Below are 16,863 nucleotides of genomic sequence, written 5' to 3'. Positions count from 1 at the left end.
AAGGGGCGGGACGAGCGGCGCGGGCGCAGTGGGAGGGCGTGGGCAGGGTGAGCGGGCCACGCACAGCGGGCAGGCTGTGGCGGTTGCGCATGCGCGATGGGGAGGCACCGGCGGTCGGCGTATGCGCAGTGGGGAGGTGGCGGCGGTTGGCGCATGCGCGGTGGGGAGGTAGCGGGGCCGTTGGAAGTGGGGAGGCGGTGGCGGTTGGCGCATGCGCGGTGGGGAGGTGGTGGCGGTTGGCGCATGCGCGCTGGGGAGGCGGGAAAGGCGGCCGCTGAGGCGCGGCCGCGCCCGGAAGCGCTGATCCATTTAAAACAGGAGCACGGAAGCAGTTTTTTTAAAAAAAAAAATCCTAAAATACTTTTATTCAATAATTAAAATCTGTTGCTGAGGAGACCGATATACAATGCAATGGTCTAGTCTACAGCGTACTGTACAGGGGGAAGCTGCGAGGGAAGGGCAGGCCGCGGCCCGGGCCTTGGCACAGCGCGGAGGGACCGGCGGCACGGGCGGGCCCCCCCAGGGACAGGAGGTCTGGGAACAAGGCACGTCCTGCTCTCCCCTCCCACACCCTCCTCCTCCCGCCACGCTCCCTTCTGCAGGGTAAGTGGCAGCTCACGCAGGGGTTAGTTCTGTGCATGATACAGTAGTGGCCCAGACCAGATTATTTTTTTTTAAAAAAAACCAAACCCATATTTAGGAAGAACCAATATCAATCATTCTCAGAAGAGAGAGTTATCTTTTTAAGGTCACTTTTTAAACCTCTTCTTCCCCTCCCACCCCCACAGTGAAATGATCAAGTTTCCAGTAAGTTTAGCTGTAAATATGAGAAAAGGCAAGTTTCACCCTGATTGGGAGAGTAAAAAACATCTGAGAGGAAGCCACAATAAAAAGAATTGACTAGTCTCACAGCTTCCCCAAATTAAAAAAAGTTTTAAAAAGGCAACAGTCATTTCCTGGTTCAGTAATTTGTTAAACAAGCCTAGATATCCCAAGACAAGATCTGTTAACATCACAGCACGTGTGAGAGAGTGGGGAGGGAATGTTTTATAACATTTAAGTTGTGTTTTTTGTTTTTCCTTTTTTTTTTTTTTAATACAAAAAGATGCAGCATATGTTAATACCTATACAATTCCCTTCCAGGACAACAAACCGTTGGTCAGTAGTGATTCAGGACATTTAAGGACATGACAGAGACGCAAGCAAAACCAAAAAAATTACAAGTCACATGTCAGTTGTCTGCCAGGTCAGCATCTGCGCAGGGTTCTCTGTACACACCTAATATACACACGTGCTTCCTAGCACATCCACTCTCCGTTCCTCAGCTTTCCAACACGAGAGCTGCCTTTCCCCCCCCTCCTCCTCTTGGTAAGGAGGAGGGAACGAAGGAGTTGAACCCCAAAAGGAGTATGTACAGCTGAGAACTGGACCTGTCAGGGCTGAGAACGGGAGCTGGGGAACGAACTGTTCACTCCCATGTGCATGGTCTCCTGGCAGGGACGCTGGCGCCGGAGCAGAGGCGTATTGCTGAGCCGCGCGAGGTATAGTGTTCAGTTCCAGCCCGATGGCACTCGAGACGTGTTTGTTCCAGTGAAACGCTACATTCAGACAGGAGTCCCCTTCCCTGGCCGAAAGCCCTTTTCTGGATATGGTTTGAAGGCAAATCTTGGAAGAGCCGAGGTTCCACCCTCGTGGTATTGCCTAGGAGAGGGACGCAGAGAACGTCCAGTCCTCTTGGGTCTCTTGCTCCCTGCTTGGAAGATTATGGTCGATGGTACCTAAAAGCCAAGTGAAAAATCTGAGTGTTAAATGGTTACCGAGGTACCACAGATGCCCAGAAAGAGCAAAGTGAATTCTCTCTGAACTCTCAGCCCTAAGTAAAGCTGTTAACATCTGACGATTTCACCTCTGCCTTAGAAAGCTCCTGTGTGCTCTGCAAACACTCATCCCAGCCACATGGAGCAACTGCTGGGGAAGAGAGAGAACCACTTGGGCCATGATCCACAGGTTACTTCACAGATAACATCCGAGCTAACTACCAAAATGTTTTGTGGCCGTGGCATCTGCTGCACATGTCTGTAGCCCCAGAAAAGCACGCTCCAGCTGCAAGGTCACACTGGTTTCAGACACACCTCATACCAGCCACACTGGTCACACTTTGAGCTTCCAGGATCGAAGCTCCAGTTTAAGGAAGAACAACCCACTTCACGTCTGGTACTCCTCCAGTCACCCAGGAACACCCAAGAGGAAAGGGACATTAAATCTGCAGCTACAGCACAGGTCATTTTTCTAAGGTTTTAATGTTTTGCCTCATGGCACTACGCCTGCAGCACAGCTCTCCCAACACAACTGAAACTCCGAGTAAGGTGTTCCCACTCACCTCGTGAACTGCTTGCTGTCCTCGTGGACTTCCATTTCACAGCTCTTAAACTCATTAAGCTCCTTCCGGATAGCAGCCTACAAAAAGAGGGATGAGATCTTTTTGATCTCCTGCTAAGGCACATATATATATTACCCTCTGTCCCCTCTCAAGCGAGCTCAGACATGGCAAGAACATGCTGTACCTCCAACGCCCCTGCTCAGGGCTGATCTGTACCGCCTTTCAGTGGTGAAGAGTTAAGAGCAGTTTCGATACGCGGGGCTGAGCCCCACAGCTGCTCTGGAGCTCAGACTGCAGCAGCCAGCCCAGCTTTCACAGTCCCTTCACACTAGGCTGAGTTTCATCTGCCTCCGCGCCGAGGAGCACAGTGCTTCCCCGCCAGCTTCTTGCCCAGGCCTGCCTCAGCCTGCAAGGAACCGCACTCCTCCGACCAACGCCCTGCGCCTCGCATCCTCTTCTACCCCTCGGAGGCTGAGGCAGGGGCCATGCTGGTGCGCAGACCCTGCTCGCTTGGGCTCCACGTCACCGTGGCGGGGGCAGGAGGCAGGGCTGGGTACAGCACCCATGGGTGAAGGGACACCGGTGGTGCTTGACGGGGTGGCAGAGGAAAAGAGGAAGAGGTGAAGCAAAAGGAGCAGAGAGAATGTCCTTGGCTCACGCCCTTTTGCAAGGGACACCCCATCTAGCTCCCCTCCCCAGGCCTGGGGACAGGACACTCCCTGTTACCTTGTCAGCTGGTGTTAGCTTTGTCCACGGCTTATCCGCTCGCCGGTCATAGTCTTGAGCATCTGTTACCTCCACATACTCGTTAAACCTCAGGATCTTCCTGGCCTGCAGCTCTGCCACTGTAGGCCTTTGGCTAAGCTGAACACCAGCAAGAACAAAGAAAATTAGCTTGTGCCTTGTTCACAAAGCAGTTCAGGACTAAGCAAACCAAGCAAAACAAAACCCAGCTCTTGCACTTGGCCTGAACCAGAGATACAACTAGGTCCTGCTCACAGCCTGCAAGGGAACAGGCAAACTCCTTTACAGACAGTGTCATCTCGGGTGGATCACGAGGCCAGGCTAGGGCAGAACCGAGGCTACACTGCCAAGAGGAAGGAAGACACCGAGGGGTTTGGGAACAGCGATTGCAAAGGTGAGCCCTGCGTGACACCCGGAAACCAAGCGATCCCATTCCCTGCTTCAGCAACACATTTCATACCCACACGCCCTTGCAAAGTTTCTCCCAGCCATGAGTTACAACCACAAGTAACCTGGGTGTAATAGCTGAAAGCAGCTGTTGCTCCACTCAGCTTGTCCCACACTGCTGTCACTTTAGAAATAGATTTTTGGGGAGCCTGGTGTGAACGTCATGGTTGCTGAAGTACTCTGTCAAAACAGCCAGGCCAGCACCAGCAAACCTTTCAAGTGCCAGGTGCCAAATGTAGTTCTCATCTCACTTGTTATGCTTGATGCCAGCTCAGATCTATCACTGACAATCATGGCTGCAGTGCCAACGGCTCGCCGTTGGTGCCAGTCCCCGTTCCAAAGTCGCTGCAGTCAGAGGGCACTGGGGACACTTACACAACAGCCCCGTGACTTCACCCACAGCAAGGTGCCTACGAGGTGCTCGTAGCCACCACCATCCCCGGCAGCTCTGCCAGATGGCGATCACAGCACGGAGGCCAGCAGTACCTTTCTGGTGAGCCTGCGCTTGATCTCTCGCTTCTCAGCTTGACGGTCAGCTTCATTTTTCGCTGCCAAGGGAAAAGAAAAAAATAAATTTTTCCTGTAAGCATTACAGATTTTTAAAAAGTCCTTTCTGGACTTGAACAAAGGAGTGTATTGAGCTACATCAGATTATCTACATACTTAAAAGCTCACCGTGGCAAGTCTGCACTTCTTACAGGCAGAGCGCGCAGTCCCCCTGCTCAGTGCCCTTACTAACCAAGCACCCCCCGACCAACAGTGGCAATATGGGCCTTTACGCAGCACGAATGAGTCATTCTCTCCAGCCCTCCGCATGCTGAAGATTAATGGCCAGATTGTCAAAATACATCCAAGCCACTTTGCAGATTGCTTCTCCTCAAAGCTATTATACTAATAGTTTAAAGAGAATAGCAGCGCAGATAAATATTTTAAATGGAAACTTCCTGAACTGAAATTTCCCTTTCCTCCAGATGTTTATTTAAAACTTTTGCAGAGCAAGGTATGGCCAAGAGAAACACCACTGACTGAGCAACGAACTGCTGCTTTTTGGATCATGCAGTACAATGCTGTAACGTCTGGACCACAAATGAAAGCCCAGCCCAAACAAGCTTTTAACAGTCCTTGCTGCGTAACATCAGAGTCGTAACCAGTCCGTGTACCTTCCCCCGAGGTGTCAGGCAGGGGACAGGTAGCCCTTCTATGATACGACGCTTTGAACTGGACTGCTTGGTACCACTGCTAAGGTCTGATTTTATCCAGAGCCTGTTTCTGATGGTAACAAAGGACTGGGAAAAAAATAGTGGACCTGCTTTACTACAGCAATATAACCAAAGGACATTGCTCCATCACCACATTTCAAGCAGATTCCCAGTACACCTGGACTAAGATGTTAAAGGCCAACTTACTTTATCACTTAGGACCACTAGAGAAGCATTACTCACGTTGAAGTATGTTCCTCTGCTCCAGTTCTTCTGCTGTGGGTCTCTGACTCAGTCGCCTAAAGAAAAGTGCGAGAAGCATGGGATGTTTTATCTGGTCATTCATCAGCAGGTGATGAAGAATACAACTGCTTGGTTTAAGTGCACTGGGGAGCCTCCTCGACAGCCCTCACTCCTCAGTGGAGATCACTGCTGCCCCGTTTCGCACTCTCCTGCACCCGAACAGCTGCTCAGCCATGGCACAGGTTAGGAAAGTGCTACGGCCTCTCAAAAGCTCAGAGGCAACTTCACAGGGGACTCCAGGAGATGGCAGAGCCTGGACTATCAACAGCCCCAGCTTCATCCACCACCTAATGCAGCAGCACTCAGCCCGCATCTGTCCACATCTCTGTACACCATCCATGTTTTACAGCAGTAACATTTCTGTACTCCTTGGGATTTTCCCCTCGCAGTCCATTTAACATCTGGAAACAGGGGCTTGTCGGGGAATATTGCGCGATTCCAGGAGGAACTTCCAACTTTTACTACCAGGGGCAAAAGCAACACTTAGCCCTGACCCAGCAGCAGTGCCCAAGGACCCATCACATTCCAGCTCAGACAAGGCAACAGCTTTGCCCAATGCCACCCCTCAGACTGTGCCAACGGCTCAGACAGAACCCTCCTCCATTCCTCGTACCTGATCAGCGTTGTCCCAATCTGGTGCCGAATTTCATTCCACTCCTCCTTGCTCTTCCGAGGGAAGACAATCTTCTCCTCCTGCGGCGTGGTCGTGTTCCCCAGCTTTATAGCTAGCGTGTCTTTCCTCTTCACTTTGTTAGCCAGCGTGCCTGTGGGGAGGAAGAGCAACGGGATGCGACTGAAGACTGCAGTGCCCGAGCACAGCGACGTGAGCCACGTGCCCCTGGCAGTTGTGTTCTCCCCTGGGGCTTGCTTTCCAAGCTCAGCGCTACAGCTCCCGAGCTAGCCGGAGCTGGTCACTACAGCAACAGCCAGCATTTCTGCATGATGCCCACATGCTCACCTAATGCTATCCCACCTGAAGGGCTGGGACAGCACAAGCTATTGGAGGAGCCATCTGCAGCTGGAGAGGGTGCATCTCAGCAGATGAGCATACAGGTTTGGCTGCAGAGCCTTTGAAAAAGCGAGGAAGAGGACATGTGGTGCATCATGAAACCAAGAACCAGCTGCTTTGAAGCGCTGTGTGAACTAGCGCTTTGATCCAGATATCAATTCAGCCAGACATGAGTTCAGCAGAGGAAAAAAAAAGCCAGCTGCAATGTCAAAGCCTTACTGTTATGGCTTTCATCTTCTTCCTCATCCTCGTCATCTTTGTAGAGGATGGGCCCCTCCGAGTCAGAGTCGCTCATCCCTTCCTCTCCTTCCTGCTCCTCTGGCAGGACGTGGGGTACCAGTTTCGGGATGACAGTGACAGATGGCACATCTCCAATATACACACGAGGGCCCGCGTTCTGCTCCTCTTCCTGCTCATCTTCTTCCTCTTCCTCATCGTCTGGACTAACGAGAAGCACACTATTACATCTCTTAACATATGCCACAGGGGCTGGGGAATAGCCCCGAGATCCCCACCTTGTCAGCCCTCCTCAGCCCGTGGGAGGCAGGTCTGTGGGCAGCCCAGGAACCAGAGATGCAGGAGCAGCCCCACGATTCTGCACCGTCCCCTCTCTCCAAAGCACAGGGAGCTCTGGCAGAGGAAACGCCATGGGCAGGCTCTCTGCAGAGCCAAACAGCCCTCTCACCCCCCTACTTTGGGACCGCAGGTTCAACTCTGTCATAATACACGACAGTCCTTTTCCCACTTCTGTTTTGCAAAATGAAAGGCTCAGGCAGGCCACAAATGGATGAAATCCAGGACCTTGTTTTGTCTCAGTGCAATTAAAGCCAGGCCTGAATTCCTGGCATCAGCCTGCGTTTGCAGTCTGGAACCCATTTCCCTTTGTGAGCAATAAAATCCCAGACCCAGGGTTAATTTCATGGGGAAGATGCACCGACCCCCTAAGAGACTGAAACACAGATACAGCCAACAGGCAAAATGGTTTCTAGCTTGCTGAAAAAAAAAAAACAGCAAAGAAACCAGCCCTGCCCACAGCCCTCCTCACCATCACAGCCTCACAGAAACACAAGTACGACACCGACATCAGCTCAGCGTGACCCACTCCACTACTAGGTGCTTGCTGTGCGCATGTACAGGGGGTACTCACACTTTCAGCATCTCGATGGTGACAGGCAGGGACCTCGTCCTGCCCAGGGTGCCACTGTCTTCTCCAAAGCCATCATTCTCGAAGAGCAGCGAGTGAGCCCGGTGCGAGCCCTCGGCAGGCGGGGTGACAGGCAGAGGACTGGCCAGGGCCTGCTGGATGCGGATGTGCAGCGGGACTTGGGGCAGGCGAGGCAGCATGTGAGGGTCGCCAAACCCTTGCTCTGTCGTCCTCTTCAACCCTTCCAAAGACCTGAAGTCTTCGGGAGGAGGAGGAGTCTCTTTAGGTAGGTCCAGGGAGCGCGGAGGGTCCAAGACCGGGGTGGAGGCAGGGAAGGGCATGCGCGGAGGTTCAGGGGGTACGTGCGTGGGCAGCGGCGGCGAAGGCGAGGGCGGTGGGTAAGCAGAGGTCATGTGCGTCGGTATCAGCGTGGGGCGGTTAGCAGTCACTGTCCTGTCGTTCGGGGGCTTGGAAGCGATCGCTGCCTCCGATGTGTTGTTAGGCAGGACGCCTCTCTTCGGTGGGAGAGGAGGGGATGGCTTGGACAAGCCTGTACCACTGTTCATTGCTTGAGAAAGTTCAGCTGAAAATAAAAAACCACAAAAGCCACTATACATAACAGGGCATTTTCTTGATATCCTTCACCAGTGTGGAATAAGCATGGCAAAGCACTCGAAGCCTTGGACCAAGCGATCTCTGCTAGAACACGGTGTCAGAAATCAGCAGGCTGCAAGCCTCTAGTTCGTCCTTCCTGCAAAGGTTCGACTTGGGAGAGCAGCCAGAAACAAGCCGGCTGGGAGAGGTCTGCGCATCCTGCTGCTCTGGGCAGACACAGCACCAGCCCTGGAGTGTCAGCAGGTGGGGCTCACCCAGACCCGCAGGCTGCCTCAGCCAAGGAATGCAGGTATGTCGGGCACTTCATGGCTGTATTTACAGCATCGGTTTTGCAAAGGAATCCGAGACATCCAGGACACCCCAGACTCCAGATGTGTTAATGGCTCCCTTGCACATTAAAAAACTTTTTGGGAAGCCTCACTCCACGGCAAAGGGCAGCAGCACTGCAAGCAGCAGCGCGCTCTCCCCGCTTCCGCTCACCTGCCAGGCCCAGCCCAAGAACATTTCGCTGGCAGCAGCCCCTGCCTGTTTCAGGATGAGGTTCTGCTCTGCTCCCTCTGCTCTCGTTCCTTAAACCCCGCATAAACTTCTCTGCAAGTACAAAATAACTAGCAAAACTTCAAAAAATACCTAAGAGCCTTGAGTCTACGTAGAGTTTATCTGCTGTGTGATGGGTGGAGAAGAGAGGGAGAAATGGAGACCCTGTTGTTTCACAGAAAATGCCTTCAGCAGGCAATCTCAGGTTTCTCCAACACCCCTTGGCTCCCGGGGAAGATGATGCACCAGTGAAGACTGCTCTTGCTTTCGGAGTTTGTAGCCTTTAACATGCATGTATCAACAGCTTCTCGGGCTGGGAAAGGTTTTGCCCGCCTGCTTGAAGAGGATCAGATTCACTGCCCGTTTCACCAGGAGCAGGCGGCGGTGACGCAGCAGCAGCCCCAGCTCGGGGCTGGGAGGAAGCCGCAGTACCAGACACCGCGAGAGGGTGCTGCAAGCGGGGACCATTTCACCGAGATAAGGCTGCATAACTGGAGAGAGGTGGGCACATTTTTGGGATGTTTAGCATTGTCAGACCTTCCCCTTGTAGATTAAGGGCCAGATTATGAAAAACACCGAGTGCCCTCAGCTCCCATCAACTTCAGCCGAGAGCGATTTCAGTGTCTCCTCAGCAGCGCTCGAAGCCTGGCAGGACCAGGCTTCAGCCACTTTTGGGCAATCACAGACAGATTTTGAAAGGGACCAAGCAGCTGGCAGAAGGGAAAGGAGACAGAAAGGAGCTGGGTGCCGCTCTCGAGCCAGCCCATCTCCCTTCAGCGTGATAAACCCAGTGCAACGACCAGCAGGCACCTCTTGTGTCGTGCCACCACGGCCAGGCCCGGTGCTCTGGCACAGGCTGCAGTAACTGTGGCTCCTGAAACCTGCCAGCAACACCAAGCCCCAGGGCTGCCGCCGAGCTCCCGGCCAGCGGCACAGCACCTTGTGCCCTGCTTCCTTTTTCAAGCTGATGCCGATTAAATTCCCACTCCCCAAAAGCAAGTGTTTTCTGAGCCTTATTTTCAGCTACTGCGTCAGACACGCCAAAACTGCCCAGGGAATGAATATAATGGAACATCTTCAGGAGGGAACAAAGGGGCCATCTGCACATTAACAGTCCTCCCCTGCCTTAGGTTATAACAGCAGCACAAAGGCCCACACCTGCCCGAGTCAGAGCACGCATCAAAGACCTGTGGAGAGCTCGTGAAGCCAATTCCACTGCTGCTGTTTATCCACAGCAACAAGGCTCGCACAGCAAGGACTGCGTGCATGCCGCAGTTCCAGCTCCGTCGTGCCGGATGCGAAGCCTCCCTCTGCGTCTGCGTTCTCACCCAGGAGACACAAGAGGGGCTGGCTGCCCTCCTCTCCTCCCTCCACACCCCTGCCGCTGCAGGTGCACCGGGCCCGGCCCCGTATTGCTGGGGAGAGGCGGGCTGGGTCTGAACATATCTGTCTCCAGCCACATTTTTTGTCCCACAAGTACCTCCCGCAACTAGCGCTGGGGCATTTCAAATACCATCTGCGATGTGTGCAAGCAGCTTAAAGAAAACAAGAAAGTATTTCATCAAGTGCTCAGGCATGGTCGGACTAATCAAGCTGGTCTGGCATACGGGAGTGTTTAACACCATATCAAGGTCACTTGCAAAACCTGCCAGAGCAAGGAGAAGCCCCAAGCAGAACTGAGTGGTGCAGTTCATACCAAAAGCAGGGGCCCATGCTCCTTCAGATGGTAACTTGCTCACGATCTAAGCTTCTACCACTGCCTCCCACACCACACCTGGGGAACGCCTCCAGTTTCTGTGGTAACAGTGCAGACCTGTCTGGTTGATCAGCCCAGGAACCTCCCTCCTGAGCCGTACTAACCTCTGCTAATCCAGTCCAAAGATTAGCAGGTGGTCTGTGAAATATGAACAGGCCATCAACCGGGTGGGAGTTGTCTCCTTTATTCTAGCACTGATGCATCTTTAAGATCTCTAAAATACCTGAAGATAATCATTGACTGGTTTGGGTTGGGGGGACCTTTAGAGGCCATCCAGCCCAACCCCCCTGCAGGGACCAGGCACATCTTCAGCTGGATCAGGTTGCTCAGAGCCCCGTCCAATCTGACCCTGAATGTTTCCAGGGATGGGGCATCTCCCACCTCTCCAGGCAACCTGTGCCAGAGAGCAGGGACTCCTTCAGCTTTAAGAAACTCTCCGCAGATCTTCTGCTTAGGAAAGTTAGAGATAAAGACGTTAAATTCTTTAAATGGGAAGATTCAGCTCAAATTACAGTTGAGCTGATTCATCCATGGGACAAGACTTCTGGACAAGAATAATACAGCAATACCCTGGCCACAGAGCTTGGAGAAGGTGCCCGAGTATAACCAGAGAAGTCTGAATTATCCCTGCCAGCTCCTGGCCTCTCTGCACCAAGTGGAAACCACGTGGCCCAACAGCAACAGCCATAGCAGACATTGTTTGGTGTGATGTGGATTTTTTGGTTAATCTTTTTGCAAAGACCAGCTGAAAGTATCAGTCCTCACTGACCATAGTCTCACACAGCAAAAATCTCATACACCATCCACCAATCCTGCCTGTCCGCAGCTGAACCCCAGCGCTCAGTGAAGCGTCAACACCCAAAGACACCGTCTTATGGTTGACAGAGAAATGCCTTCCCCTCTTCCTTGCACCACTCCCGCTCCTGCCAAAAGCAGGCAGGGATTCCCTCCTGCAGGTAGCGGTTGGAAACACGCACGCCTGACAGATTGGATGGCTCACGGCGGAAGTCTCCAGTAATCACGCTGTTCTCCGCACACATATGCCCTGGCTAAACACTGGCAGATCTTCTGAGTCCAAACTGGACTGCATCCAGGAAAGACAGTCAGACATCAGTGATACAACATTTGCTGCATCGTACTAAAAACTTCCCTTATGAGGGGAAGGGACCCTCAGAGCAAGGGCTCCTGAACATCGCAGGGTACAAAAACCAGCTAAGGGAGGCACTTACCTATTACTGAGTTGCTATTTCTGTTGACAGGTTTGGGAGGAGGGACGGGAGGCTGTTTGGCAGGAGCTGTGCTGGTTGTACTCGTAGGAGCAGTAGTGTTGGCACCGACAAGAGCAGGGGGCAGAGTCCTGGGGGCTGGGGAAGGGGCAGTGGTGGGATTGAGTGTCTTTGCCGCAACAGGGGCTGTGGTGGAGGGCACAGTTTTTGCAGTGCTGCTGGCAGGCGTTGGATCCTTCACCTGCGCTTCGTTTGCCTCCTGGGAAGTGGAGGGAGGTCTTTTTGGAGGAAGCAGAGGCTGCCTGGGAACATACGGCTCCTGAGGTGGTTCCAGTTCGTGCCCAGGGTGGCTGCTGGAGGAGCCTGCAAAGTGAGACAGCTCGGTTTAAGAGACTGGAGGGCCCGCAGAGGGGTGGGAAGAATCAGGTGAGAATTGAAAACTGGCCCTGGGAGAATCTGAAGCAACCGATTTTGTACACATCTGGTTTCTTACCCTGCCTTTTCTTGGGTTCCTCAGCTGGAACCGGCTTCCTAAGGCTGGACGGCTTTGTGGCCTCGTCTTCCTGGCTGGCCAGGTTACAAACACCAGGCCCACCGACTGGGACTGTGTGGCCATTCTTCAGTGCCGGTGGGTTCAGCTTCTCTGGTTCTTCGCCATCTGCAAGGGGTCAGGAGGGGAGAGAAACAAACAGAAAACACTCAGAAAGCAGGAGACGGAGGAGACAGGGCTGAACTGACTGAACCACCACCGATCTGCACCAACAACTCTCTGGCTTCTGAAACAGCCGGTCTTCACTCTACCTTCTGCAGAGGAGCACACAGCAACACCAACTTGCTGAAGCTGAGAGCCCTTGATTTCGTTATCAGCAACGAAAGATAATTCATTTATTAATTCAGCCAACAAAACTGTACAGCACTGTAGCCCATCAAGCACTTTTCTTCTTCAGCAGCCTCTTCATCTACCACCTGGTTTAGAAAGAACACTACTGCATTTAAGACTGGTATGCCCAACACTGTGCCACAGTGCAAGGAAGCTGCAGTCACAGTTAGAAACCTCCAGCAGCTTCGGTATCTGCCCACCACTACAGAGTATTCACAAATTCTCTGCCGCAATACAAAATCCAACACTAGCCAAGCAATCTACTGGACATGCAACGATAGATTTCGATAAAGTCTTAAAAATCAATGAAGCACCTCTATTTTCCTTCTGGTTCTACCCTGAATTTGGCACAAAAGTCACTGCTCTACCCAAAACACCCCACAACAAGGCATATTTCCTCCCTTTTTTACCTCTGTTTTAAGCAGGTGCGATGATGCACCTCCAGAATCTGATATAGTTCATCTTGACTACTTCTGCCTTTACAGATTCTAGCTTGGAGTTTCCCAAATGTTACAAGCAAGACCTCTTTGGGCGTAAAACCCATCCTCCTCCCAGCCCATGCTTTTGAGAGCACTTGGAGCCCTAGTCACGATGAGGAAATATTCAGCCATTCTCTGCCTCTGTGATTGCCCTGACAGGACAAACTCTTCATAATATTATTCCCCAAATCAGACTTGGCATCCACTCTAACAGGGCACTGCCCATTTTAATTGCTTTCTTACTCAAGAAAACTTGAATAGATACCTCACTAATTGGATTAAAAATCCTTAGCATTTTTAGCCTACCACCTCTCCAGCAACCGCAGCATATGGCATCAGAAGCCCCCAGGTGTCAGACCCCAGCATGCTCTGTTGCTCTGATTTTTGATGATTCATTCCACTGCCCTCTTCCCTTCTCCTCTCGCCCCCAAGGTATTACCTCCCCTGCCCTAACCTGATCTTATTCAGAAGCTGGAAGCAAAGATGCCAAGAAGCCAAAAGCTCCCCCCAGGCTCTCTTTTCTGAAAAAAACAGCCTTGGTTCCTAAGAGGAGATGGAAGGCAGCTCTGCCTCGCTGGCGTAGCTGCCCTTCCCCGAAACGCAGGAAGTACAGACAGCAACAAGAGGAAGTCCCCTCCCCAGCCAGGGCTAAAACTCCAGAGATGAGCTGGAGCTTTTTATAGCAGCAATTGCCTCTGGCTAGCTGAAGTTTTCAGCAAGGGAGAGAAACAGTACAATCTCGCCCTCCTTACCATTCAAACCTCGCGTGCCCTTCCCTGGTACAGAGCTGCAGCACGCACAGAATGCTCCTGATGTCCTCCTCGCACCATCTCACTCTCAACTTCAGTTCCAGTGCCCTCCTTCAAGGTCGAGACAGTCCAACGCTATCTTCTTTCCTTACTGCGAGTCCAGCACAACCTGCTGACCACCAGCCCAGAGAGCAGCAGGGCCTCCCCTCCCAGCTGCACTGGGTTTGAACGCCTCCACCGTACCTCTCCCCTACCTCCTCGCTCACTTGTCTCAAAGGGTTTCCAGCATTTTTTTCCCCCCTAAGAACTTGCCTAAGAAAATTAACTGACCTTGTAAGAGCAGATTTTGAAACTGCAAGCAAATACAATAACCTCCCACCACCGTCTTATGACTGCCCAAGTGTCTTAAACACCTAGAAGCGATTAAGATAACGCGCCTGCTAATCTAACCCTCCTGACAATCCTGACGGCTCCCTCATACCTTGGGCTTGCACTTTGTCCAGATTATAGCCATCTTCTGTTTCTTATGCCAGATCAGATGACTCAAAGCAGAAAATAATTCCATCTCTTAGCCACGCTTCTGTTACACCCTTACAGCTCGGAAGATCTCTCCTCTGCCATCTCTAGCTGGAAGTTTGTTACCCAACGCCTTTGATCTCTCTGCCACAGTTTCATCCTGTGACCTCATACGCTTTTGTACCCCAGTGAACTCTTCCTCCAGCCCAGCATTTACACCCTCGAGTAGTTATAGGTGGCTTTCATTACAGTGTAGCTGCAAACAACTGTGTTAAGACTTTTCCTCTCAGTTCTGCTTTCAGTGGTTTGGTCTGCAAACCACTCTTTCACCTCCACTTCTCCACTTTGCATTTTTCTTAGAACAACACTGAAATTTGCATTAGGTTAAAGCTGCCTCTCCGGTACGCCTTCTGAGGTGCAATCACACACCGCTCTAAGCCAGAGACCACGCTGCCACCCAGACGGGTGGGCTGCTCTCCCACCATGCGTTCCTGCCCCCTTTCTTCAGCCCACAGCACCCAACACACGGGCAGGCGACTAGATGGTGAACTGACCTGCCCGAGAAGTTATTTTTGGAGGATGGCCCCAATTCAGAGACATCAGGGGTGACAGAAAAGGGGTAAGACTTCTGTGACAGCAGGGCAAGCTTTGATAAGCTTAGCCATGACTAACTATGACACCACACCACGAAGCATCTCGTGTATAATGCTTTGAGGAAATGTCCCTATCCAGGCAGCTCAAAAGTCATCAACTGGTTTCTTTGTCCAAGCCTAAGGCCTTTGAACCTGAGCTCCGAGGTCAGCGGCTCTCCCGCGGCAGCTAGAGTCCAGCCCGGAGCGTGATCACAAGCCGGAGGTGGTGAGCACAAGTGTGACGGAGGAGCTTAGCAGGACAAGGCAAGGCGGCTGGAGCGGGACACGTACAAGAGGGACAGGACAGGAAGTGACACACAGAACACCCCTTCCCTCCCCGCTGGCAGCAGACAGGAGGATGTCCCAGACCGGCATTGAGCTTTCTTAGCAACATCCTCCTAACTGAACAGGCTGCCTTCCTTGCCAGGTGCAAGAGTCAGACGACAGAGCACACTGAAGAGGGCAAGACAGACAGGAACCACATTAGCGAGAAGCCCTTACATTTGTCTCCCAAAAAAGTATGGCTGCAAGGGTGAGGTTTTGCCAGGGGAAGATCAGCTGCACAGAACACAGACAGGAGGAGAAGTTCATTTGCAGACTCACCCTGCTCAGGGTCTTCCAACAGAACCCCTCTTTTAACCAGCTCCTCTCTTGGCTTTCGCATAGAAATCTTTCGTTCTAAAACTGGTATTAAATTGAAAAAAAAAAAAAAGCACTCAGAAAACAGGGTAAGCTAGAAGTTCAAGGAGACACTTTTTTAAAGATATCCTCTGGAGGAAATAAAAGGGCTTCAAATTTCACTGGTTTCGCATGGATTAAGAGGAGGGACTGCACGTCCAGGCCTGTGTTTCACACGAGACTGGTGATCGTGGAGCAAACCCTCCCTCTCCCCACAGCTGCTTGGGGAGGTTCCTTGCAAGAAAGGAATTTGTTTGTCTGAAACTACTGCTCCATGGCAAGGTGTTTCTGGAGAGACTGCAGGTGCCAGCCCATCACCACAGTCACGTTTTGGTCCTTACGCGTGTCAGCGCCCAGGCTTGTGACAGCAAGCCCTTCTCACTAGCCAGACGGCTAATGGCAGGTTTCCCAAGCGCAGGAAGGGACTCCCGCCCAGCCCCGATTACCTTCTGAAGTCTCCTTAAATTTGTCACTGCTTTTCTTTTTCCTCCACTTCCAGGGTTTGAAGATCTTGCCAAAGCTTGAGAACTTGCTCTTCCTCTTTGTAGGAGGTGTGGTGTCACCCGATTCCAAAACATCTACCCCCATGCCGGCGTCAGTTGGGGGGTGATCCACCTCTTCGGCTGCACGGGAAAGAATAAAGAAGTCACCTTCGTGCTGCAGACAACAGCTGCCATCTCCCACCAGCCTGCCCCTTGCACACGGGAAACAGTGGCGCACGTTCATGCAAAGAAGGTAGCAAGACTCCATGCCTTCACGTAACCCGTCAGCATTTCGCGTTAGCTTTGGGAGACACGAGTGGGGTTTCCAATGTTAACAGCGCAGAGGGTAACCGAGAAGAGGCTTTCGAATGAAACAAGGATTAGTTTAAGGTTTGCAGCGTCACAGCTTCACCCAAGGAACAGAAATCACTTTGCTGCAGTTTCTCATCTTCAGCTGGAAGCAACTGGTGCTAGACACAAGTAATTACATGAGCACTAATACCTTCCAGACTGCAGAGCCGACTTTCACGGCTGTCGACACACACTGAAATTGCCAGGCCCATTACAACAGCTGCATGTGCTACAACTCAGCCGCTCTGATGCCTCCCTCTATAAATACGGCCAGCAAAGCTGGCCAAGAGCAACAGCTACACAGGAAAGCAACACAATGCAGGCCTGCGCTCCACCTACTGTACTCGAAGTCTCTGGAGAACACCACAAGGAGGACACGGAGGTGGGAAGGGACACGCAAAAAAACCCCAGCTTGCTGCAACAAAAAAGCTCATAAAGAAACAATTTGCGAAGCAGAACCAGAGCACAAAACGCTAAGCTGGAGACTGACTGTGCTGGCTTGCCTGGCGTTGCTGTTTTCTGAGTATTTGATGAAACATAAGGGAACACTTAGAATCAGCAGAATCTAGCAATGCCTGCAAAAAAATAAAAATCAGAGCGCACGCAACCTAAGTGAAGCCAGCTGGTGGCCTGCTTCATGGTCTTCATTTACAGACCGAGGACCCCTTGGCTTCAGCACTGCGAAAGACAGGAGCACCCAAGCTGCGTCGCAGAGCTCTGAAAGCACGCAGTATGG

The 16,863-nt window shown here is 52.1% G+C and overlaps 1 protein-coding gene across 10 annotated transcripts in view; it reads right to left on the bottom strand.

The window, feature by feature from the left end:
- Nucleotides 1–355: 355 nt before the first annotated feature.
- PHACTR4 (phosphatase and actin regulator 4) overlaps nucleotides 356–16,863 on the bottom strand; it is a 72,583-nt gene continuing 56,075 nt past the window's right edge. For 9 of the 10 annotated variants that reach the window (XM_075437764.1, XM_075437768.1, XM_075437766.1 and 6 more), the window contains 12 exons: nucleotides 15,741–15,917; nucleotides 15,220–15,300; nucleotides 11,854–12,018; nucleotides 11,364–11,723; nucleotides 7,230–7,809; nucleotides 6,302–6,525; nucleotides 5,687–5,837; nucleotides 5,014–5,069; nucleotides 4,058–4,119; nucleotides 3,107–3,244; nucleotides 2,381–2,457; nucleotides 356–1,778 (listed from right to left, as the gene is read on the bottom strand). In XM_075437764.1, coding sequence (XP_075293879.1) covers nucleotides 1,763–1,778; nucleotides 2,381–2,457; nucleotides 3,107–3,244; nucleotides 4,058–4,119; nucleotides 5,014–5,069; nucleotides 5,687–5,837; nucleotides 6,302–6,525; nucleotides 7,230–7,809; nucleotides 11,364–11,723; nucleotides 11,854–12,018; nucleotides 15,220–15,300; nucleotides 15,741–15,917 — 2,087 coding nt within the window. In that variant the 3' untranslated portion in view covers nucleotides 356–1,762. Of the gene's footprint in view, nucleotides 1,779–2,380; nucleotides 2,458–3,106; nucleotides 3,245–4,057; nucleotides 4,120–5,013; nucleotides 5,070–5,686; nucleotides 5,838–6,301; nucleotides 6,526–7,229; nucleotides 7,810–11,363; nucleotides 11,724–11,853; nucleotides 12,019–15,219; nucleotides 15,301–15,740; nucleotides 15,918–16,278; nucleotides 16,302–16,863 lie in introns of those variants that run through there. The other variant, XM_075437762.1, reaches the window with a different exon arrangement.

The sequence above is a fragment of the Opisthocomus hoazin genome, chromosome 17 (genome assembly GCF_030867145.1).
Source record: "Opisthocomus hoazin isolate bOpiHoa1 chromosome 17, bOpiHoa1.hap1, whole genome shotgun sequence".
NCBI classification, from domain to species: Eukaryota; Metazoa; Chordata; class Aves; order Opisthocomiformes; family Opisthocomidae; genus Opisthocomus; species Opisthocomus hoazin.
Note: the sequence above shows the minus strand (reverse complement) of the source record. Positions and strands in the feature narration are given on the sequence as shown.